We start from the raw sequence: 26,339 nt of genomic DNA on the forward strand, positions 1-26,339 counted from the left end.
AAGACAAGCCACCTCACTTGGGCTAAAGGCATTTCAATTAGATACTGGCAACAAAGCAGCAGTTGAGAAGCACAGCAAGAAGATGAACAAATATGAGATTATTGGATCAGGTCTGGATGGTAATAATTGCATTTCATTGGGGAGGAATGCTATATAATCTCCATATAATTGGACAACAAATGCACCTTTGCTATTGCAGTGCTTATTTCTTCTCATATTGGGGCTGTGTGCTCAAGCCAAATTATAACTTTGTAGGCTGAATTTTCAATGGCGCTGCATGGAAAACAGTGAACAGGTAACCCCTTTGCCTTTCCTCCCATGTAGGCCGGATCATCTTATGCAGAACCTAGTCTACAAGAGGCAGCTCGGCTCACTGACAAGTGAAGGCATTAACACTAAGTCTATGAAGTGTGAGGCTGACTGTCATGACATTGAACAAAAAGTATGAGAAAGAAAGGGTGGGGAAGAGAGAGCGAGGAAGAAGCAAAAGGAGAGAAAACTAACTTGAGATATTCGGGCAACTGGGGCCACTGGCACCTGCAAGAACAGAAATCCCATTAGGTATTGCCAAGGGCAAAGTCAAGGGTGCGACACAGGAGGGTCAAAGGGCCAGAGCTTGGAAAAGTGACCTTTTTGGATTGCTAGAATCCCTAAACAGCATGGCTAGTGACCATGCTGACTAGTAGGCATGAGCAATCCATGGTTCTAAAGTACTCACAAAACTAGAGGGCGCTGGTGCTTTGCGTCTAAAGTGTTGCTAAAGCTCTGGTGGTAAAAATTTCAGAACTCTAACAAAACTTTCAAAATTTCATTATTATTTTGTTATTGGCTATTTTTTTATGACAGAACCAATTAGGAACCCCCATTTTTAAGGAAATGTGAAAGTTTTGTTAGAGTTCTGAAATTTTCACCACTAGAACTTTAGCAACACTTTAGAAGCAAAGCAATATTGCCCCCTAGTTTTGTAAGTACTTTAGAACCATTTAGAACCATGGATTGCACATGGCTACTGACTAGGGAGTTTTGGGGACTTGTAGTCCAAAAAAACCAACTTTTTTCTATGGTCTGCAGAGGGCAACACAGAAGGCCTTCAGAAACCTTTGTTTGGGAGAAGACATTGCAAAATGAGATTTTTTTTTTCACATGTGGTGTATGGTGAGTGATGTATTAAGACAAGCACTTCTTATAAACAAGAGCCTTTCACTACCAGAAAAGGTAGTTAAGAGTTCTCCTACAACAGACATTATAACTGTTTGGCCTGTTTGCCAGAAAACCCAGTTCCCATTTCACAATTCACCCAATCACTTAAGAGCGACTTCTCCCTGCCTGACCTGCCACAACTCTGCCAAATGGAACATGAGTACAAAGGAGCTGACAATTCATGTAAGAAACCTGTGTCTCAAGTAGAAAGTATTAAAGTGATAAGCTTAATATTTAATAACAGCAGCCTGATTAATTATGTACAGTGCAAGCCCCTTCCTGCCTTTACATTTTCCAGCACAGATATCAACTGCCAGCCTACTCAGGCTTTAGTTGCTGCTGTCTGCTCACAGAAGGCACTCATCCATCTCAGCATGTAGGTGAAACCAGGTGGAGGCAAGTGTCTCAGGCTGCAAATGTAGTGCTGGAGCTTTCTTCTCAAAGCGGATTGTTCCCTGCTAGCCACCCAAGAAGCTAAAAGGATACAACGTCCACCACAAAAAGGGCAGCAGTTCTGGTCAAGACTGAGAACAGACTCATATATGACCTATGAAGTTGGCTTATCGTGACCAAGTTGTGCCTTTGGCCAAGCTTCCTTTTTTGTGCAAATAGATTTGTACCTGCATACAACTTGGTGCTTGATTCAGGCCTCATTTTTGTGTACATGCTGGATTGCACTTCCAGTTCTTTTACAATGCTAGGCTATGCAAATTTTCTGGTCAAATGATGACTGTTCCCATTCTCCAACTCCATAACCTACATATGTGTAACTTACACATCTTGGTACATTGCCCCATTTATATGGGATGGAGATGGAGATGCCAAATTCGACTTTGAGAAAAAGAGAGTAGCTAGCCACAGGCTCACTTCCCAAAATCTGTAAGAAGCAACAGATGGAGAGAAATACAGGCCACATCTTGCTAGAAAGTCTGGAAATTAAGGGTGTCTTGATTTATGACTAAAGCTGCTCCAACATCTTTATAACTCCTACAAGCTAAGGAGGCAGGGTGGCAATCTGCTTTTGCTCTAGCTAGAAAGAATGCAAAGCCAAGCTTTCAACCAGGGAAATGATCCCTGCTGAAAAACCGCTGTTCTGTTGACACAGCCAGCTGCATCTACCATAACTGTAAGATGCCATTTGTGTTGGCTGATAGGAGGCACTTCAGGGTCTGAATCACAAGCAGCCTATTGAGATAGCATCTGCCTGCCATGCTATTTGGCCTTATCAGCATGTTGGATCTTTGCTGCCCAATTTTAGGTGAAATCTAGAGTGGAATCTAGCCAAGACTAAATGAGATCTTTGGAACATACTGCAAATCCTGCCAAGATCTAACAGAATGTAGTTCTTTGTCATGCTGCGCCTACTGGTCTCTTATGGCACTTGTTTGTTCAACCATCGGTGCAAGCAGGATGTCTGGAATTCCTACTCTTTCAAAGTATATTGAGCCACTGAGTATAGCCAGATGGGGTTCACGAAATCAGAAGAGAAAGAGGAAGCAAGAGTTCCTTTTCATAAACATCCGTCAACAAGAAAGGGCACAGAGCTCTACAGGGATGTGAAGCACTTCATCCATACTCTACCTGGTGTTTGGTAGTTGAGTCGCCTCATTTCAACAGGGTCAGAAGAATGGGCCAGCAAAGAGTCCTTCAGGCCAATGGAATGATCGTCCTTGGAGGAAGGTGAATTGGCCCTTTTCCTAATGGCAGAAAAGGCACAGCTGGTAAAGTGAATCTGGGCATGTTCCAGATGGCAGAGGACATTATCAGGATGCCCTGCCAAGAAGTTAGTCACATAATAACAAAAACTTCCACCCCGCTACCTACACACCCCATTAGGTATTTGGGACTACTTGCTGTGGTGAAAGAATACACTTAAGATTTTTCCAAGTATTAAAAAATTATTTAAAATGTGAAGACTTGTAATATAACAGGGTAAGAGCTCTTCTGGGTGAGTTTTATTGGTCCATTAATACTTGTCTTGAATGGCTGAAGGCCCCCCAGGCGAGTGTTAATAGAACAATAAAACACACTGTTGTCTCTTAGTGCTATATTTATGCCTACGGTTCCACCACCCTGGGCTCTTTATCCTGGTAGATCTCACAAACTAAGCAGAGATGAACCCATCCAATAATTAAATGGAAGACCTTTACAGGAAATTTTGAGATGGCAAGAAGAGTTATTAGTAATGATAACATACAATATTTAAACCAATTAACCCCATAGTTCCTTTACTCCATACAGTGCCTTTCTTGCTCACCCCAGTACCCAACTGCAATGTGTTTTTGGAATCTATAAAGAGGTAGGATGCTGATCTTTTAGAAGCTCAACAAAAACTACAATGCCTCAACTTGGTGCTTGGCAGCATTGCGTAGTAGTTGACGGGGAATTCAGTGTATGTCTGTGTCTCTGTATTCCCACAACCTGACAGGTCAGGGATCTCAGGGCAACCGGGATTGCGAAACAGAAACATACAAATGCACACTGCTCAATGGGACCTGCCTGCTTCAAGAGCACCTCAACAAACTTGGAGGTAGGTTTTGCTATTGGTTTACTTTGTTGCCCCGCTGTAGGCAACCTCCTTTCTTTAAGTTGTGGCCTCCCAACAAAGCAGAGAAAGACACCAAGAAAAAACCTTGGACTCTTCCTCTCGTCTGTTAGGAGGGAACAAAGTAGAGAAGAGAAGCTGCTTGCTGCCAGATGAGACAATAAAGCAACTGGTAGAGGAAAGCTATGGGGTTAAAGAGTGAAAAAACATAAGTATGCTGCTCATTCCTGAGTAACCAGGTTTCCTGATGATCCTGGCATTTTGTGTCATGCAATTGCACTCTGTGTGCATTGTTTGTGCGTGCTTATGTGCAAGCATGGATCTACATAAATCTAAACAAATGAAGGCTTTCTGGTGAACTTTGAAACAATTCAAAAGCCCACAGCACTGAGAAGTACTGGCGAATGGCCGAGGGATCTCAAAAAGATGTCAATTTGTCTGATTCTGCACACATCTTTTTGTCAGAAGGAAGACAGTGCCAAAAAAGCTGTACCATTAAGTCTTCTATAAGGAAACTATTTATACATCATTTTCTGCCCATCAATACCTGCAAAACTCTATACAATAATATCACCCTATAGATAAAAGAAGGAAAAAAACCTCTTAAAAACAGATTTAAAATTATTTTAAAGCCAAAGTTCTGACAAAACAATACATTTTGAATACCTATCAAAAATCAGTAAGAATGAAGCTACCTTACTTTCTTTGTTTAGGACCTCAACAATAAAGGTTCTATTACAGAAACTCTTCTCTCATGCGTTCACAGGAATCTTGCCTCTCAGTGTATTGGGCCTCCACTAAAGATCTTAAATTATGGGCAGACTCACACAGAAAGCTATCCTAGCTACAAAGCTTTCTGAACCTTTAAAAGCCAAAATGAGTACCTTGTACTGAGCTCTGAGACAAAGGGAAGGCAGTGCAACTCAATCAAGACCAGTGACATATGGTCCTCAAAGTGTAAGGTGAAACATTACTAAAGTAATGGCATTTTTCAAGGGCATAGGGGCTAGCAAATTTGGAAGGTCATGGGGACAGCATTGTATTATTGACCCAAACCTAAAAATGCAAGTTGTCAGAAGTCCATTTTTAATTTGCAAAAAGCTTTTTGGAGCGGAAATTTGTAGTTCCACTTTTAAAAGAGAGTTGTGGCTCTTGAAGGGTTCTAGAAACAATAACTCAATTTCCTCTCCCCAATTCTCTCTCTTTCTAAAAAACAAAGTAAGAGAATAAAAAATAAATAATATTACGCAGTGGACAACACGCAGCTTAGCTTGCGTGTTCCCATTTCTACTTTAGAGGGACTGTCACGCAATCCTTTTCAGAGAAGTCCTGGCAACTGTCATTGTCTAACCCTCCTCTGGCAGCTCCAACCAACCAGGATGGATGTGTCTGCACGATGAGGATGGCCTTAGCCTACTAAGGAACGTGTCTTAATCACCAGGCTGAAGACAATGAAACTCGTCACTTAAAACTGATTAAACCCTACAATTCTACCAGATAACCTGTTTAGTGCAAATACAGTACATGGGGTCCAGAAACTATATGAACAAGGTATGCTAATACATCCATTTATTGTTGAAGTCTTTCATGGCTGGAATCACTGGGCTGTTATAGGTTTTTCGAGCTGTATGGCCATGTTCCAGAAGCATTCTCTCCTTATGTTTTGCCTGCATCTATGGCAGACATCCTCAGAGGTTGTGAGGTGACAACCTCTGAGGATGCCTGCCATAGATGCAGCTGAAAAAGTCAGGAGAGAATGCTTATGGAACATGGCCATACAGCCCGAAAAACCTACAACAACCCACATCAATTTAGTTGTGTGCATATGTATGCATGGAGTGTGGTGATAGCTTACAAAGTGATTATATCATTACAGACATTGGAGGTAGGAGCCCTGCATCACCCATTGAAGGAGACCCATGCAAAGAATAGTCAGCAGTTTTGAGTGCTAGCTTCTTCTGAAAGTTAGCAGCACTCTCTTCTAATTACATGACTATCAGATCTATTAATGATCAGCTAAGCACCAAAGTCAGCAAACAGTGGGAGACCTTTATAGGGCACAGGGTGACAATGAAAAGAGAACAGCCCAGAGCAAGGCCTTACTGACATGATTTATAGAACACACTCATTATGCCAAGGAACTCAAGACTGCTTCTGGCAATGTCATATCCTTGGCAAATGAAGGGGCGCCAGTAGTGGAAAATAACCCCACCAACTCCAGGACATCAAATGCTGTGAAAGTCACCGCGCACCCAGAAACCTGCTCACATTTTTTACTGTGTTGTTCTTTATTAAAAGGCAACATGGAAAAGGCTGAAAGAGTTCAACATGCTAAAATGCTAGACAAGGAAAGTGACACCCATGAGATAGTTGAGTCTCGGCCACAAACCCCGTGTTTACTGCTCTTAACCAGTTAAAACAGTGGATTTGAAACCGACAAAACAAAGAGAGAGAAAGAGGATGTCTACCTTTCTTGTTTGCTAGATCCACGAACAGCAAAACAGAAGCAGAAACCAGGGTTACACAAACATACTAATCATTCATGCAAAAAACAACAACAACAACAAAACAAAACCCAATTCTTATCCCCTCTTGGGACGATGCACATTTTGCTGAAGAAAAATGATGGCAGCTTGCCTGGAGCTGAAGTGGGAGACTGCACACATATTCTTCCACTTAACAACCAGCTCCTTTTTAAAAACACCACTAGATCATACTTTATATCCTTGCCTTGCAACTGGAAACAGAACACTCTTGACTATGTTTGGGGATAGATCCTTAAACCAAAAATACCTGCATGAAGCACCCACTCAGCAAAATTTTTGGATAGAGTGGGAGAAGTAGGTATTTTCTGTCTAATACCTGCTATATAATATAAGCCATAGAAACCCAGGGAATCAAACTGTTATGGCTAAAAGAAAGGTCTTTCTTCTTTGGCACCTCAAATAGTTCCTCTGATGCTGGAATTCACTATATATTACTCATTCACAGAAAGATATACATGGTCGACTTTCAGTTAATGGGCACTCATGGGAATTGGTAGATGATAGATAAATGTAGTTTCTGGTAGCTTGAGAGTTACTATTAAAGTGGTTCTAACTATTATTATACCCCATACTATACCATATAATAAACTCTGCAGTTACTTGATACTAATATTGAACTACAGTAATTAAAAGCAAATAAGACAAACTTAGTGTAATACAGTTTTACTGTATCACACATGTATTTTAATTTTTATTTCTTTTGCTATTTTGCTGGTTGTTGAGATTTCTGGTTAACTGAGAGTCTATAATTGTATATAAAGGGGGGAGTGATGATTTATCAACCCTAACATGTTTAATGAATGCAATCTGACATTCTCCATCCTCCAATCAGTGCTTTATACTTACCTATTCATCAGGGTCTATCCCAATGCCTTTATCAACCCTACTTGCAGCTCCATGAGAGCAAGGTCTTTGGGTAGTAAGGTCAAATTACTTGCCCCAAAGCTTTGGGCAAGGAGTTCTTGTGCTTTTTGAGCTTAACTGTATAGGAAATGACTTTGTTAAAACTGGCACAGTATTCTATTATGGACCCAATCAACCACAATGCAGTGACCTTGGCTAGCATTCACCTTTTGAAGAGCAGAATCGCGATGACAATGATGATAATTAAGATGACAGCAAGGACAGGTCCCATCACCCATAGCATCTCTGGTTCATCCTGCTGTCTTGCTGATACTTCCATCACAATCTCATCTGAGTAGGGACTGGCTGCATACTTCTTCTAGAAAGCAGTAGAGAAATAGAACCATAGGTGATTCTTGATTCCACCTCTCTTTACACCCCACCCCTCTCCCCGTGCCCCCTTTCACACATTTCAGTAGCCTCAAACTTCCCAATGGCAGTCTTTCACAAAGAATAACAATTAATAAGGAAGGGTGGGTGAAGGAAGATAGAAGCTTTTGAACTGTGGTGCTGGAGGAAAATACTGAGAGTACCTTGGGCAGCAAGATCAAACCAGTCCATACTCCAGAAAATAAAGTCCGACAGCTCACTGGAAGGGAGGATGTTAGAGGCAAAGATGAAATACTATGGCCACATGAGAAGATAGGAAAGCTTGGAGAAGATAATGATGCTGGGGAAAATGGAAGAAAAAAGGAAGAGGGGAGACCAAGGGCAAGATGGATGGATGGTATCCTTGAAATGACTGGCTTGACTTTTAAGGAACTGGGGGTGGCCATGGCCGACAGGGGGCTCTGGCGTGGGCTGGTCCATGAGGTCACGAAGAGTGGAAGTGACTGAACAAATAAACAACAACAAACAATGGATTTAACAAGAAGTATGAAAACCAACCTCTTTTCTGTGTTAATGGGATAGTCTAAATGACAGCTGCCAGAAAGTGACCTCCCTTGATGTCAGAGTAGAATAGTCCAGCTGAGAGCAAGTTGCCAGTCTCAGATGCACGAAGAGCCAAATTACAGGCTTTGGTGTTGCAGCCAATTGAGCGCTGGGGTTGGCAGGAGGGAGTAAGTGGTTTATAATACCTATTATACGAATATAAACCCATCACCATGGGGCTGTTATGTCAGGGAACACCCGCTGGGCAAAAGGCTGCACATTACGCAGCAGACCAACTCATGGTTTTCCTTGAGGCAACCGTCTAAACCCTGAAAAAGGAAGGCCTCGTATGGGGCTCTTTACACACAAAGGCTTCTGATTCAAGTTGCAACTCACAGAGAAAGAATTGGTCTTGCTTGGCATTTGAATTAGAAAAGTCAAGTTACACTATGCTTATGTCGAAAGAGGAAGCATTTGTACCCATTCCTGTTTCTGATTTGTCTTGCAGTTCAGGAAAGACACATGACCTCGATTCTTTTATAGGGCACCTTTTGCTCTGATTAAAGGAGCTGTATGTTAGCCAAAGCAAACTCTTGTCTTGAAATCTACCAGTGGAGGCAGAAATTTTAAACATCCCCTTGATGTCAAGTACTGGGTCTGTTTGGCAGGAGACATATAAAGCCAGTACTTTCTTATAGATGTCCAGCATGAAGTGCACCTAAGGCTCAATATCAGCCATGACTCTACTCTGGAACCTGGTTCACTGTCAGCGTTCAGTCTTGAAATGTTCAACAGTAATAAATAAGAAACCTCAGTCTTTTTGCACACTAGTGAGGATGAAAACACAGTCCTGAAGTTTTAGAATGAATGCGAAGGGATTCTAGAGACCCTTAAGTCCCACATCACCTTCTTTAGCAAGCTGAACAGCACAGGAACCTGTGCCTCAGAAGCACCTATCTACTTCATAATGGAACTTCATCCCTATCCAGAAAAGCACTGAAAAGTGGAAGCCTTAGCATAAGGAAAATTATTGGGGTAATTCTGAAAGACATAGAAATGGACCAACAGGAACAGGGCTTCCTTAGCTTTAGAACAGTTGCAGCTACAGGGAAAAACAAAACAAAACAAGAAGAGATGTCTGGAAAAGTTGCTTTGCTAGTCATGGTGTCCTTGTACACTTATCTTCTGGTACACAAAGGACCCAACGCTGTGGCACAAGGGAAGTTTTCCTTGCTGGTGGATCCAAGGCCTCTACTCTTCCTGTTTTTTGGCTGCACGTTTGTTGTGTCTGCCACACAAGAGCTCGGACTGGATGACTAATGAAGCATTTGACTAGCTCTAATGAACCATTACAAGTAAATGAGGCTGAAAGTGAGAGTCCCAGCACAGGGCAGAGCAGAAAGGTCTGAACATCTTCATTATGGCTGGACATTACTTACATATTTCCAGCTAATGTAAGTGTTACTCCTGTCCTCACCCCCACACCACACCAGCCATGCCTAACTGCAAAAATTACATTAGTGGGGAAAGTGAATAGAGGGATACAACGAATGGGACAAATAAGCTCTTGTTGGTCTAGCAGGCCTTTATATGCACATACAAACAAGATAGTGACAGAGGAAAAGAAATCAGAATATAGTATGTATTTTATAAATTGGACTTTCCAGTTTAACTTTGCACTGCAAACTTCCATAGTCTTTACTGTCTCACTGCTGCCCTCGTGTCACCCCTGGACTGGCCCTTTCAGGCAATGCCCAGATCTTTTTATTCTCATGGCCCTTACCGTATCACCATCCTCCAGTGAAGCCAGCACAAAGCAACGGTAGGTCAAGTCCTCTTGAAGTGGCTTATTGTGAAAGCCATTATACATCTTCTCATCCCCCAAGACAAATGTGTCTGGCAGATCCTCCATTTGGGCAGCGATGTAAGGCTTGAGGTGTTCTGCCTGCCGACGCTGACGCCTCTCGGATGCCCCTTCATTTATGGCTTCAAGCAGCTGGGTGGCAGAAGAAAGCCAAGTATGAACAAGAGCTGTGCCATGTACTACTGGGGTTTCAGGGACCACAACATTTCCATGAGGAAAAATTTGCAAACTGATTTTCCATGTCAATTCCTTACAACTTTCCCTGAATTCCACAAATGTACAGTGTATCTGCTCACTTGTCAACATAGGTTATCTGGGGTGGAATGTTTGAATGAGGCGATACTCTGATATTTCTAGACATCTTTTTTTTTTTGTATTTTTCTTCAGACAGAGTTCTGGCAAAAGAGAACATTATAAAAGTGTCTAGACCGCAACACTACAAGAGAATTAATTCTAAAGTATGCATTCATCTTAAGATAGTGAAACAGGAATAGTGATGACTTTGCAATTCTTCAGAGTAACCCAAAGAAGGCAACAAAGTTCTGTCTGTCACAACCCATTCATGTGTCCAGGAATTCAATGTTCAGAGATAGGGAGGAGTTCAGTAGGCTTCAAAACATAAACATATTCTGTATTGTGCACTGAAATCTCTAGGTATCTAAGTATTTATAGGTGCATCTCCCCCCCCCCCCCCTCCATATCCTGCTGGGCTGCAGTCAGTCTTTGTGTAAATCACACATGCTGCTAACAGATTTCATGGGACATGGAGAGAAAAAATGACAAATTTCATAGTCATCCACAAATTCAAGAAAAAGGATATAAACATACACAAATTCAATTACATTCCCCAGAAAGCTTTCAGATGTTTAAAGATGTTTTGTCTAATGAATAAAAATGAATGCTCTGCTCTGAACAGAAATTCTAATTTAAAATGAAGGAAGAGGCATGAAATACATTTCACACAAAAATGTGCAAGGGCAAGCGCAGAGCATCAGAGTGTGTGAAGCCCGAAAAAAGAGGCAAAAGGGGACCACCGTGCTGTAGCATCAGGGAAGGAGGCTGCTGGCTTGCTCACCACCCATGGGATGATTTCTAACTGGGGAGATGACACAAATATGTATACTTGTCTCTGCATGAATATCAGTTTACCTACACACAGCCAGATCTTCTTTCATTTCCCATATTTGCTTTGAAAAAAATATTTATCTGTTTGTTTACTATGTTTATATCCCACTTTCTCTCACCCCAAGGGGGCTCAAAGCAGCTCACAGTATGGCAAAATTCAATGCTGCATATACAAACAGGTAAAAAAGGTAATACATCATATACAAAAACTGAATAAAAACATATAAATAGTATAAACTGTTAAAAGCCATGAAACCAAGTCAGAATCGCCATTTGTGTTGCTAGAACCATGCCGATTCTCTATTGCACTTATCCAAATGCCTGCTATAACAAAATTCAAAGATATCTGAGGCAGGGGGGAACAAAAAATCCCACCGCTGCCACCAGTATAACGAAATTAGCAGCTGACCATAGGTTAAGTATATCAATGACCGATGCTTTTGATAGATATGACTGCCACCACCTCAGCTTTTATTGGTCTGAGGAACCAAAGGTGTGAATGTGTTATAGGTAAGGTGTGTTTGCCCTTCGTTCTTCTATTGCTTCTTCGCTGGCTGACTGGACTTTAAAGAGATTTCTATTATTGATTTGACTTAGTTCTGAGGAGATTGACAGACTGAAGCTGACACCAGTTAAAAATGAACTAGAAAAGGTTTATTGAACTTTAAGCAAATATCTACTCATAGAATGAGCGGTACAGAAACTTGATTCAGTTGTAGAGGCTTAGTATATTTAAATCAGGAGTTTCACCGACAATAAAGCTTTTAAAACTGTGAGTTTCCTTAAACACACTGCTCTACTCCTAGAAACAGTATCACTTAGAGAACAGACTCCTGTCTCACACACAGGGCAATAAGCTCTCTTAAACTTCTCCTAAGTCTAAGAAGACAAGTCTTTCTGTTACTGATCCTCTCAATACAGTAACCCTAGCCCTTGTCTGCTACTTATTCCCTATCCTTAAGGCTCACTTTAAAGCTTTCTTTCCCTGTCAGACTCCTATTTAGCTTCCTCTCCTAAAAATCCCTTCCTTCTGTGTCTGATGTCAAGACACTTCTCTTTCTTGTCAAAAGCTGACAGCCTCTTTCCCTCTCTCAACCGACTCCTCCCCTAATTGCTCTGACCAATCAGGAGTCGGCTTGACTCCTCCTCCTGCTTCTGCCTGTCTTTCAAGATGACAGCCACTGACTTTCAGGCTTCGGCCTGGATGCCTTAAAGGTAGATTTCACTACACCTGCTTTCACAAACAGGTGCAAAAGTAAAGAAAGAAAATGAAATCCATAAATGCAATAAGTGTTCAGAAAACTACACTTCAGTGGTCTCTTTCAGGTTAAGTAGCTGAAAACCATGGAAGCACTTTTGTCACTGGGTATTATGGGTATTTCAGGAACGTCGCTTTCAAGATGACAAGCAAAGGTATCAAATCCTGCTGTCCTTGGGATATAAACTCATATATGATAGCGATAACCAATTTCAGCTATCCTGAGTACCAAAGGGCTAAAAACACATTGTAATTTCCTCAGGTCAGTTCAAATGTACAGTAGGCTACCTTCCTGGACCATCTTTCTTGCATTCTCCATAGAGTCAGTGGAAGCAATACTAGCATGTTTATCCTGTTTCCTACCTGGTCCAGTTCTACTTCATCTGGGGTCTGCCATCTGGAGGAAAGTATGCTGCTTGTAGGGTCCATTGGCACAACTACAATATAATACCACCTAGAAAATAAGAATAGGGAAAGAGTGAGCCTTGCAACATGATTTATTTATTGATTTATTTATTTACAGCTTTTATATTCTGCCCTCACCCCACAGGGGACTCAGGGCGGATTACAGTGTACACATACATGGCAAACATTCAATGCCAATTTTGATGTACAAATATACAAGATATACACAGAGGCTATTTAACATTTTCTGGCCGCCAGGGGAGCTGTCACTTTCATCGTCCATCTGCGACACTGATGAAGTACCTTCCGCATTCCTCGCATGCTTCCCCGCTGGAGTTCTTCTTTATGGCCTCATAAATTAGTTAATCTTAGCGTCCCCACACTTTTAAGGTGGTACCTTTTTTTCCTACTTGACAGATGCAACTGTCTTTCGGGTTGCAAAGGTCGACAACGGGCTACACAATGGTTGGAAACCCACTCCAACCCGGGCTGGCTTCGAACTCATGACCTTTGGTCAAAGTGATCTTAATGCAGCTGACACTCAACCAGCTGCACTACAATCCCGGTGAGAGACCGTGCTTAATTAAATATATAAATGCTATTCACATATGCTTATGTATGTATTGGAATTGCTTCCGTTATCATTTTTGTTGTTGTTGTTAAAATTTCAAATAAAAAAAGAAATAGAAAGCAAGATACCTGACTGGCACAGAGGTCTTCACTCTTGGGAGAGTGAGAGTGAACTGTCCATTATGAATATATTTGTATGTTGAGACAGGCTTGTTCTGGAGGACATCAGGTGCCGTCCGGATGAAGACCCGATGCTGCAATGCTCCTGCACTGCTCCCTCGGTTTGTGAGTGCAAAGGAGTAATTTGTGTCGGGCTGCAGGTCATTAATCAACTTCTTCATGGAGTGGCCATCCACCTCCACAGTCTGACCATTGTACAGAATCTGTAAATGTAGGGAAAAAGTAACACAATCCAAGTTGATAAGCCTCCCCAAGAAAAAGATTGATGAAGTCCCTTCCTATCTTTCAGTTCTGGCTTAATTGGGCATTCCTCACAATCTTCTCACTGCATGAGACAAATTGTTTTTACCTGTGAATATAACCAACCTGAATGATCACAACCAGATAATCATGGTTGCCAAACACTCCTGGCCCCCTTAGATAAAAGATCCATTTCAGTCAAGGTTAATTTTGAACAGGACCTGCCTTCACTGTGGTGAGAGAGAGTGGGGGAGATATGCTGACTCTCTGATGAGCTGCTTACTGCCATAATCTGACCTTTTTTCACCTTGGTGCCCCTCTATGTGCTCTGGGCAACAACTCCAAACATTCTTGACAGTTGATTATGCTGGTTGGGGGTTTAAGGAAGCTGAATTCCAAAAATTGAAAATGACACGAGGTTGTCAAATATTGACATAAACAGGGATAGGAACTGTGTGACCTTCCAGATGTTAATGGATGGCAACTCACAGCAACCATAGCCAATTGTGAGAAATGGTGGGATTTACAGTTCAACAAGTGGAGGATCAAGTACTTTCACCCTGAACAGCAGTTTCCTTCTGGGTATACTGTTTGGGTGGGGTCTTGGAAATGTTACAACACAGTGATTCAACTACTATTTGGATACCTGATTTTAGAAGACCGTGATTAATTGAGTCCCTTTGGGGAGATACGGCGGAATATAAATAAATAAATAAATAAATAAAAAATAAATAATTGCTCCACACACAGTTTTGTTATGGGGTTTCAGAGGGTTGTATTTTATCTTTGATGCTGTGCAACATTAGACTATTAGGAGAAACTCTTTGGGCACATGGAGTAAGGTGTGACCAGTGGTGACATTCTGGTCTATCAACTGGTCCATGTGAGTTCTACTTCTGAACACACTGGATGGAGGTCAATAAACTGAGATTTTATCCTAATATGACGGTGGTGCTGTTGATGTATGGTTATCTGCCTAGTTTAGTGGTATTTAATTGGGTTTGTAGAAGGTGCTCCCCTTGGGGTTTTACTTGAGTCCAACACTGTCACTAATATGTAGGCTGAGGAATGCAGCCTTGTCAATCAGAACATTGTTATGTTCCTGCTCTCTCCATCATTCTTTATGGACTTTGCTCCAGTTACTACTTGTACATTGTAGATCATAAATCTATTCAAGTTGCCAAGGTGCCGGCTCCTTCCACCACTTTATTTTATTCCTGGAAGTCTTAGGATTACAATATTGTGCTTATCCTCCCTCTATTTTTTTTACAGATATAGCTCTCAAGAAGGGAAAACTAAAAGCTTTGAAGATGTGCTCGCTATGGTATTATTGCAGTGGTGGTGGTTGAAAAATAATTCATAATGGATTTGTGGGATTTTGGTCTAGCATCAAAAAGAGATTTTATTCCTGTGCCCTCATATTTGCTGCTAAAAGTAATAAACCGGCTCTTTCAAATGCTTGCAAATCCTGCATCTGTAGATTTTTCAGGGGACAAAAAGATTGCCAGATATATGTTGCATGAGTTAGTTACTTGTTCACCAAGTATTGACTACTTGTTGGTACTGAAAGGCTAGGTGATCTCTTAAATTTTGGAGATTGTGCATACTTACCCATGGAGGGTCATAGCCACCCCTTGAGGCTGTCTAGCATCCCTCCCATTTTTTTAAAATTTTAGCTCCTCAGATCTAAAATAGCTAGAGGTGTGTGGCAAATTGGATCCCTAGCTCTACAATTTTTGGTGGTGCTTTTGAGTATTTTTAAATTGGAAGCATGGATGATTATATTGAGATCTACGTTGAGGGAGCTCCGAATGTGAGGGGCATGTGTCCCAAAAGTACTCTATCCATATCTGCTGTGCAGCCTCAGCTCTATATGAGAACCCTCATATGAAGGGAACTTCTGCAAACGTTTTTTTTTTGTACTTAGAATTTTTTTAAAATGTCATTTAATCAGTTATAAAAATGTACTGATGACAACACTTAATAGAAAAATAATGAAGCCCTTTGCCTAACCTGAAGCTCAATCTAATTACCCAAGCAAAGAAATAAATTTGATCAAACAGAAAGTTCCCAGCACCTGTATGAAGACTGACGTCAATTCTCAGCACATGCGCGCCACATCCCAAGCCCCATGCAGAAACAACTATTATTGTGGCCAAGTTACAACTGAGCTGGACACTGGCAATTTCCTCTAAAAACACACAGAGAGGTTATGAAATACTCTTTCCTTTCATGACCTTTCACTCTTGTGCCAACAATTTAAGAAGGCTAGGAGATGTGGGTGATCTAGCATAGTGATGGTTGTCTCTGCTCCACTTTCTAGGGGAAAGGTTGGTTTGGGAGTATGGGATGGAGTATTTTATGTAAATCCCCACTAAAAGGTCTTAAAACCCCTATTCATATTACCAAACAAGATATAAACCCCAAATGTATTTCAGCATCAAAAAGAAACAGCACAGCTTCACTTTTAGATCAGGTACAGTGTTAGTTTCAAACTGTAATAACAATCTTGGCATAGCATCCTCTCACACTCAGTGCAAAAGACCAACTATCCCTTTGCAGGGAGTTTTATCTCCTGGACCAGATGAAGCAATGATTCTTCCCTGAGGAGAACTGAAAAATCTCATTATTGATTTTTAGTGGATTTTTTTCCAGAGATCTCTGTTCAACCCCAATAAAAATACCATGAGGGTTAGCCTGCACCTCAGTATTCATAAATCAGAACAATATCTGCTTTAATTAAATCTGTTAAAGAGAAAGATGACACCCTTTGGGATGTAGATATAGTGTGAGACTGTTTATCAAGTGTAGATAATGCTAATTGTTCCCATGGAGATTTATCAGTGTTGCTTGTTAGATTATGAGGCTTTGGCCTGGCATTCTGCATGCCTGAATTAAACAGCCAAACACAGAGGGGAGTCCTGTTTGCAAACTTCCAGTTTCCAGAGATCACAGCTGCTACTGGGCTAACTACTCTGTTGGTACTTGGACATGACCTGGACATCGAGGACTGTCAATGAGAAGTAAGCTCCTTGACATGCCTTGTGTTTGCATGCCTGCTTCTCAGCTAGGAGGCCACCCACGCCATCTGGTGCTTCATCAAGACTAACCTACCGTAGGAATTGTTGTCAGTTCTCCAATCATTTTAGTGACCTCAACTATGGCAGCCACACTAGACCTTCTAAAACCCACACCAATTAACAGAATTGTTGATTCATCACCTGGATAAAGAGTAGTCCAGTCAGACAGCAGTGGTAAAGACTTTTAAGATAAAACTGCCCTTATAGAATACCATTGCTAAGAAGAATGTTTACTTCTGTTTATTATATCACCAGTAAGAAAAAGCAGACACAGACAGAGCTGCTTTTTCAACTGATGTTCTCAAATGACTCATTGCGGAATTCATGGACAGCATGAATTGCTTCTGCCCATATCTCTCTATATAAATGCTCTCTTCGTTTTGAATGACACCATAACTCAAAATCCGCGGGATGAATTGCCGCCAACTTTGGCCACAAGACACCTACTAACCCAAGGAGTGACCATCACTCAAAAAAAATGATTTTGTCATTTGGGAGTTGTAGTTGCTGGGATTTATAATTAACCTACAATCAAAGAGCATTCTGAACTCCACCAATAATGGAATTGAACCAAACTTGGCACACAGAACTCCCAAGACCAACAGAAAACACTAGAAGGGTTTGGTGGGCATTGACCTTGCATTTTGGAGTTGTAGTTCACCTACATCCAGAGAGCACTGTGGACTCAACCAATGAAGGATCTAGACTAAACTTGGCAGAAATACTCCATATGCCCAAATATGAACACAGGTGGAGTTTGGGGAAAATAGACTTTGACATTTGGGAGTTGTAGTTACTGGGATTCATCAAAGAACATTCTGAACCCCACCAATGACAGAATTGGGCCAAACTTCCCACACTGAACCCCCATGACCAACAGAAAATACTGTGTCTTCTGGTGGTCTTCAGTGACTCTTCTGACCCCCCCCCCTTGCGCCCCCCCCCCCGGGGTCCTAACCCCCAGGTTGAGATATGCTGCCCTTCACCAGGGCAACAAAACATAATCAAAGTCCTCCTGACAAAGAGCCATTCAGCCATAGATATAGATATATATGATTTGCACACGCGCACACACACATCTATATGACAAATATAGTATCATAGATTGGAAAGGGACCCCTAAAGAAGGACAATAATATGTTGCATGTTCCAGAGTAGGCAAACCAGACAATCTCTTCATCAACACTGACAACAGCACTTTCTCATTACTTTATTTTCCAGATCACCAGACTGGGCCAAAGCAACGTGTGGCAGGAGATGGCTAGTATGGCTATATTTTAGAAAAAATCTCCCTAATCACTTGATACTTTAGAAAATGTAGCTCCCACTCAGTTAAGGGCTCCTTACAGGAGTTTACATTTGAAGAATAGAACTCTTGGTCCTCTTGTCGATTATGGAGCATTCTGGTACTAACTATAATTTGGGCAGAGACAGACGGTTCTTAATCATTGAGGTCAAAATTTAAAGGGATCCCTCAAGATCAACAAGAGAATCAAGATTTTTTTGCTTAGGAATGCAAAGGTTTTTACCCTTACAAGACTTCCCTGATGGCTCATTAGCGGCACCTTCAGTGAGCCAAAGCAGAAGAGGTCTAAGGGAAAAAGTGCAGCTTGGATTCTTAAGCAGTCTGGAGAAGGGAGTGCATGTTGTGCTTGTATCCTGACACCAAACACTGGGATTGTTTGCTTATACAGCATGTTCAGACAAATACTAGGCAAATGGCAGTAAACCACCTGCCTTAAGAATCCCTGTGGGAGAGCTCCTTTCATCCTTTCCTGTTAACTTTTATCAAGGCACAGCCAGATTTGGATCTGTCCAGAAGAGTATTAATAATATTATGCTTAGATCAGACAGTCTTCCATGGCTGATATTCACTTACCTTGAAAGGTACTACAGAGTTGTAAGTCTCTGGCACCTCCCAGCTCAGCAGCACTGATGTTTTCATCACAGCACTGACACGGAAGTTCTTTGCAAACACTGCAATTAGAAAGAATCCTTTTGAGTACATCCTGTTGAGGCAACAGTGGGTTACACACCAATCCCAATCCCTGCCCTTCCACCTTCCTAATAAGCAACAGAGGTTAGTGTTAGTAACAATAAAGCTCTTTCACATTTTAGAAGATCACCTGGGTTTTTTCAATCAGTCTCCCAGTGCAAATACTGTGTACTTTTCTAAACACACAGATGGGAGGTTAATCCTGAGTTGTCACCTTTCATTCTCCCCTTTGTTTCTTCTTCATGATCAAAAGACAGATGTTATTAGGTCCTGGTTTTTCAAAAAAGCTATTTTGAAGCATACCAATGCAATTGTGCCACAGTTCTTATGTGCAAAGAAAAAGTGGGATGTGTGTTTGATATTATTATTATTATTATTATTATTATTATTATTATTATTATTAAAGCAGTTCTACAACCTTCATGCTCATGACAATCCACCCCATCCTTGATTATTAGCCCAGGTAAATCAGACTGATCAGGTAATCTCTGGCCTTTGTCCAGGCCATCTCTGACCTATTGGATAGGAAGCGGGTGTTAGTATCTGAATACAGCAGGAGGTGCCTACCTTGTTCCATTGGCATCGTCCTAGACTGAATGCTGGGGCTGAGGGGCCCAGCTCCCTTGCTAGTATGGGCTCTAACTTTGATGTCATAAGTTGTGTCAGGTTTGAGGTTGGCAAGAGTGATGCTCGTTTCCTTAGTAACATTAGTCAGGTTCTGTTGGCTGTTAATGTCTCTGTATACAACCGTATAGTTGGTAATTTTCCCATTCCTCTCAGACAGGAGTGGTGGATTCCAGGTCACTTTAGTGGTAGAAGTGGTAAGGCCCACCACACGCAGGTTCTGGGGGAAGCCACTTGGCACCTCCTCTGCAGTAGTGATTTCCTTCTCAAACTCCTCCCCAGGACCAGCCCTATTCTTGGCAGACAACTTGAAGATGTAGGTGGCACCCTTGTAAAGGCCGGTCACAGTGTGGTGATCGTCATTCTTCCCCAATTGAATTACTGTCATCGTCTCCTCATCAGCACGTTTGTACTGTAGCCTGTAGCCCAGGAGCTCCCCAATCATCTCTTTGGGTGGGTGCCAATTGATTAGGGCTGTATTCATAGATGTGGTGCTGATCATCATGGAAGGTTTGCCTGGGACTGTGGGACAAAAACAGGGGTGACATGCTGTGGGAGGGTAGGACAGCAAACTGACTATTTGGCGTCTCTCACCCAAGCAAGTTTACAGCTTAATTACAAATGGTATGATCATTCCTGGACTGCAACACATCAGACCACAGATGAACAATTCCATTCTTGAACGTTAAGTCACACTGAAAACATTATTACATACACAAAGGTGGTACATGCAACAGAAGGCTAAGCTAAAAGGCTTTTCCATTATACACTAGGATAGAACAGGAGGAGTATTTCTGATATGAGTAACATTCAAAAAATGCAAGTCATTGCCTACAGTTTGAAGTGGTTCAGTCCAGGAAGGCACTGCATACCTTAGTTTAACCTTTACCTTTATAGGCTTTTACATTTCATAATTAAAACAAAATAAATGAACAAAAATGTAAATTTTATGATGGACAGTTGTTATGGCTCAATTAAATAAAACACGCTTAATTAATTTAATTTTGGTCACACAACTTGGCCCATATGGTCATGCAATTTTAATTTTTTTATGGTGGCAGCCCTAGGATTGGAAACGGTCAGAAAACAACCCCCACAGTTCTAGTTAGTGATGAGTGAGTTGACATCTTGCATTTGAATTCTGTGAAATGCTACAATTTGTAAAAACTTTTGTGATAGCAAAATTACGGAATTCACAGAGACTGTTAATGCAGCATGTCAACAGCTGACATGTCGAAATTAAAAATGAACCAAATTCTAGGGAAGATTATTGAAACAATATTAGTAGCTGTTTTCAGAAAGACAGCTGTATTCGTCTGTCTCAATATAAAAAGAAAGGCATTTTGTAGCACCATTAAGACAGACCAATTTGTTTCAATGTAAGTCCACTTTTTCAGATGTATGGAATGGAGCCTCAGCACACAAACATATCTACAAATGCCTTCTTTCTTTTAGCTACTCTGAAAGTGTCAGCCTACTATACCAATACAGTAGAGTCTTGCTTATCTGACATTCCGTCTTATCCAACGCCTCCCTTTTCCTCCAGCTTACTTACTTTACTTACTTAGGCGATCCCTCATTGGACAAGTAGGATAGTCTTCCATGATCAGTATTCATGTGGATCCGTAGGTGGCTGTGGAGGCCTATTCTTGACCTGCATCTTCTCCCACAGTGAGAGCATTGGTTTCCAGGTGGAAGGCGGTCTCAGGGTTGGCTTGATGTGCATATCTCTCTTTCACCCTCCATCCTCCAGCATTTCCCCTTCAATCAAAGGAGCACTCCCCAACTCTCTCCCCATTCCCAATATGTGAAAAAGGCAAGACAAGGAGGAGGAGGAGGGAGAAAAGGGGGGAAAGAGGGAGGACCGGAAGAAGAATCCTTCCCCCTTTCCTCTGTGATTTCCATGTTTGTCTTCAGCATCTGGGCACTTCCTGCTGGGTTGTTCTAGTCCTGAGGCGTTGTCTTGCCTTAACCCCTTGAGTCCTTGTTGTTAGTATTCTAGGTGTCTAGCACCACGTCGGATGGGTAACAGAAGAAGACTCCATATTATCCAACATTTTTGTTTATCTGACATTCTGCCGGCCTGTTTATGTCAGATAAGCGAGACTCTACTGTATATTTTTCATTTCTGTTACATTTCCCATTCCTTCCCTGTCCTGTGTTTGCACACATGTCTTGTCAACTGAGGCTTCACCCCAAGCATCTGAAGAAATGGACTGGAGACCATAAAACATGGGATAAAATAAATTAGTCCTAAAGGAACCACAAAACTCATTCTCTCTTTTTAGCAGCTACAAATAACCTGTTAATTAAACTAGGGATAGCACTTCCTAACATGATAACTAAAATCAATATCTTATTGGATATTGCCTTCAAAACCTTCTTTGAGCTGTCTCAGAAATTTTTATTCATTTGCCCAAATACTACATCAACTCTAGTGTTTGCAGAAGAGCAAATTTGGACCCAATGAGGAAGAAGGTAAAAGACACTGCCATAAGCGAAAGAAATCTGGGTGCTAGCAGAAAGTGATAAGGATATGCCCAAGCTTATATCTGGGATCTCTGCTACCTTGATGCAGGCAATTTTCATAGCAATCGTAATAATTTCACCACCTGGGTGAGCTGTTGAGAGAGCATGGCATGCTGTTTGCAATCAAAATGTGCTGTGTTTGAGCTGATGAACTGGCTCCTGCTAGGAATGCTGATGTGATGGCTGAGCAGAAAAAGGATTCCAAATTGTCTATGTGTAGCACAAATTAATGGCTGCTCCCTTCAAAACATAACACCTGCTGTATAAAATGGATAGTTTCATATCCCAGTTCCACCCACAACAGACACACATCCTTCCCCGAAATCACCTAAGATTGGCATGCAAATCCATCAATGGCAAAACTATTCCTTGTCAGCCAAGTGCCAAGATTACCATTAGTCTGATCTGAATGTTGCACTAAGAGTCAATTCCCAATAGTAAACTATTATTTTAGGTATGAATTGAGTTCATTTGGCTAATTTGTAATGAAGTTGTTGTGTGAGTTTTATATATAGTTTTGAAATATTTAGCATTTTTCATTATTTAGGTGGAAATTTTAATGTCAGGATGAACAGAAGAGGTAGAGGCAATAAAGAGTGAAGACAATGAAAAGGAGATGCTAACGAGAGTAGCAGCCTTGAAGTGGTTTTTTTTTGTTATGTGCAGTACAGGTATCAGTGGAAAGTTACCACCACTAGCACTCCTTCAGAAAGATTAGTCCATAGAGACTAATGTAAAATTCATTCATGACTCAGCTACAAAATATGAAAAAGGATCAAACGATGCTAGCAAATTCCAGTTGAGAACAACCCCTTGGAATTCCCCAAATTAATCCCCTCCCAATGCTTAGTCTAGGTCTTTACTCGGGGCCCTTCCACACAGCCCTATATCCCAGAATATCAAGGCAAAAACCACACAATATCTGCTCTGAACTGGGTTATCTGAGTCCACACTTGGATAATGTGGGATTTTCTGCTTTGGTATTCTGGGATATAGGTCTGTGTGGAAGTGCCCTAAGATATTGAAATTTCTGGAGTCACTATACCTTATCTATTGGGAATGGAGACTCTGAACCTACCAAAGTGGAATTTGGCAAATTAAGGGCAGGGGAGCTGGCCTGTTTCATCCAAAGACATTTGGTTTCCCAGGTTTATATGCAGACACACACAGTCCAAGCCTGCACACTGTCTAGAGCCAGCAGGATGATACTTTGCTAACATACTGTGAAAATCCAGGCAATATTCCAAAGCAAAAGGGGACACTATAGAAAGCCCTCCCACAAAATCTCTCAATTATCCCATTAGCACCATGGAATAAGAGAAAGCTTCAGCTTCAAATCCTGATTAAAACAGGCAGTGCTCTTCTCCTTATACTGAACAATGTGCTACCCTGATGCCATTTTCTCCTTTTGCCTGGTACTGCTTGCTTAAACAAGCACGAAGCAGAAGAAGCAAAAAAATGATGTTTCTGTTCAGGGCACAGACGTCTACAGCCAGGATTGCAATATTTTGATATTCCAAAACACACACACTCACAATTTTACATCCACAACAGTTCTTATATAGGATGTATGCAGCATCAAGAAGCTGTTATGAAACCATTTATAAATGACAAGTTTTATACATGCAGAACCTCACCATGTAGGGAAAAAAAACCCCACATATTTATCACAATTGTATGGATTGTAAATGAATAGAGATATTTTTCTTTCCCACATTCATATTAGAATTTGGAGCAATCCAATGAAATTGACTGGAGATATGATCTGACAAACAAAGACGATTACGGAACCCAAATTTTATTCATGGCATTTATTACCATAAGTTAAGTGGTATCTATACACTGGGTTGTTGTAGGTTTTTTCGGGCTATATGGCCATGTTCCAGAAGCATTCTCTCCTGACGTTTCGCCTGCATCTATGGCAAGCATCCTCAGAGGTAGTGAAGTATCTATACACGTTTACAGAGATCCACATACATACATGCCTTAAAAGAGGCATGGGCAAACTTCAGCTCTCCAGGTGTTTCCTAACAGGCCCTACCAGCTGTTAGGAATTGTGGGAGTTGAAGTCCAAAACACCTGGAGGGTCAAAGTTTGCCCATGCCTGCCTTAAAACATGCTCCCAGGAGCACTATTTGGCTTCTAACAAGGTACATTTCAAAGCAGAAGTACCTGTTTAAAGGGATCTTTGCTGCGGATGTAATTTGGTATAATGGCAGCTATAAATAGTCAGTCTTTTGCCATATTTTGGCCAAATTTTGTGGCAGTAGCAGCAGCAAGAACTTGAAGTGGGTAGGAGATGTAGACTACAAAAAGGGCCAGTAGGCTAAATGTAGCCTGTAACTGGTATGTTGCCCACTCCTTTTATGTAAGGCAGAAATGTTCACGAGTTGCTGGTTTTAAAAAGTATTTTTACCAGTTCCTGGCAAATATATATCCCAAAAAATAGCAGCATAATAATTGTATGAAACTCTTAAGTACAGTTTCTAGTGCTTGCACTCCTTTTAATTGTTTAGTCTAGAGAGGAATCTTGAGGGCAGCAAGTAGACACAGAATGCTCGTAGATGACACGGGAGATTATCTCCATGCCATAAAACTCTTATTTGTGGCTTTTGAAAAAGTGTGAATTTCTGCTCTGCTCTTCTACAGAGTAGCCTTCTTGCTTTCTCCATTGCATGGAGACATGTCCGCAAGCTATGAAACAAGGTAAAGGTTGTAGATTTCCTGACCCCTCTGAAAATCAACATTTCTGCAGAGTCAATAACTGCACAGTTGTGTTAACCATTCCAGGGCTCAAAATGTCAAAACAGACTTGTCCACCAAATAGAGCAGAAATGGCTCACCTGCTCCAGTGGTGGTAATCATCTTGGCCTTGCTGCGGGCCCCATCCCCTTTCGTAGTATAGGCGGCAATGCTGACAGAATAGGTTGTTTCAGGTAAAAGGCCTCCTATGACAGTTTCCTGTGGAAAAAATTACATACCTTTTTAGGTTTTAATGTATTTATAAACATAAAGAAAGATGGAGTATCCAAATACTTCAGTCTTTCAGATATTTATGATTTATTTATGTAGTTTCAAAATATTCAAGAAGTTAATTTGATTTCTGTTTTAATACATTCCTTTTGTTTGGTTTGTCTTCATTATGTAAGGCTCAGCCCAGGTAAGGTTTCTGCCTTATTTTCATTGTATTGGGTGCCATCCGGCTGCACTGCATATTGCATTTTAATTGTTGTGAGTACTAATGGGATTTTAAAAAAATATATAGGAGGTGGGATCAACATCTAATGAAATGATTATTAAAACCAACAGGTCAAATACAAACACAATTTCACTATCTCAGGCTGGGAGGATGTGAAATTGTGTCAACTCAATCTGGAGCTCATTTTAGTATTGCTAGCAGATGACAGTGGGATGGGCAAAAATCAATCTGGAAAGACTGACAAGGGGAACCTCTTGCAATAATAGCAACTGATTTATTAATGCATTTTAGCATGTTTTAGTTATGCATTTTAGCATGACCTTTTGTCCACAAAAACCCATGCTAAAACATGTTAATCTTAAAGTATTGTAAGATGTTCCTGAAACAGGCTAACACTACTGTCCGTTTGAAACTTGTCATAACACTGTTATTGGCCAAAGTATTCAATACAGTCTTATTTCTTGGAGGTAAAATAACAAACCATCTAGACATCAGCCAATATTCTGTAAGAGCAACAGAGTTCAAGCAGAATACTCCACAGAAAGCAAAAAATAATGGACAGCATGTGCTAGTCTTTTCTCCGTAACGGTGTGATCATGACTAGGAAGGATAAAAATGTCAACATTTAATTGTCAGAATAGTACAAATGATTACCATTTACAGAAGTCAAACTAGGATATAAGCCAGAACTGTGAAGAAATTGGTGCAATGACTGACAATGTTTTCTTCCTTGAGTTGCTGGAGCTTTCCTCAGTTGTCATAGAACTCTGAACATATTTTCATTGTTTTCATTTGCAATCCCAAATTAACAAACCAGGTGATCAAAAACAAATGAAAATGATACCAAAATCAGAGTATAAATTAGACCTATTTCCCCCCCAGAGTTTGAGAGAGTGAGTAAAATCAATCAATGACAATGAATTGATATGAAGCAAGATACCCAAACATACAACTCACTAGGTTCCAAACACCTGTAAAAGAGGTACTCATCACCACAGTCCACACAAGAGAGATTCACAGATAGGAAAAGAGCATGCCAGTGGAATGAAGCAAGGAAGGAAGGAAAGAAAGAAAACCTGGGAAAAGGGGAGATGATATAACAGACATAGGGCTGTCGCTGCAAATCCCTTTTAACAAAGTCCATCTGTCTGTTAAGGACTGGAAGCCACAACAAGGTATATAATTGAATCTTTCTCTCTCTA

At 41.0% G+C, this 26,339-nt stretch overlaps 1 protein-coding gene across 17 annotated transcripts in view; it reads right to left on the reverse strand.

Moving 5' to 3' along the window:
• Nucleotides 1-26,339, reverse strand: part of PTPRF (protein tyrosine phosphatase receptor type F) — a 606,212-nt gene that overhangs the window by 51,667 nt on the left and 528,206 nt on the right. For 12 of the 17 annotated variants that reach the window (XM_067467927.1, XM_060773314.2, XM_067467925.1 and 9 more), the window contains 9 exons: nucleotides 24,782-24,899; nucleotides 19,353-19,931; nucleotides 18,669-18,766; nucleotides 13,419-13,672; nucleotides 12,678-12,768; nucleotides 9,851-10,063; nucleotides 7,362-7,513; nucleotides 2,782-2,897; nucleotides 505-537 (listed from right to left, as the gene is read on the reverse strand). In XM_067467927.1, the coding sequence (XP_067324028.1) occupies nucleotides 505-537; nucleotides 2,782-2,897; nucleotides 7,362-7,513; nucleotides 9,851-10,063; nucleotides 12,678-12,768; nucleotides 13,419-13,672; nucleotides 18,669-18,766; nucleotides 19,353-19,931; nucleotides 24,782-24,899 (1,654 nt within the window). The remainder of the gene's footprint in view (nucleotides 1-504; nucleotides 538-2,781; nucleotides 2,898-7,361; nucleotides 7,514-9,850; nucleotides 10,064-12,677; nucleotides 12,769-13,418; nucleotides 13,673-18,668; nucleotides 18,767-19,352; nucleotides 19,932-24,781; nucleotides 24,900-26,339) is intronic. The other 5 variants (XM_060773318.2, XM_060773322.2, XM_060773320.2 and 2 more) reach the window with 1 other exon arrangement.

Source organism: Anolis sagrei, chromosome 4, assembly GCF_037176765.1.
Source record: "Anolis sagrei isolate rAnoSag1 chromosome 4, rAnoSag1.mat, whole genome shotgun sequence".
Lineage (NCBI taxonomy): Eukaryota > Metazoa > Chordata > Lepidosauria > Squamata > Dactyloidae > Anolis > Anolis sagrei.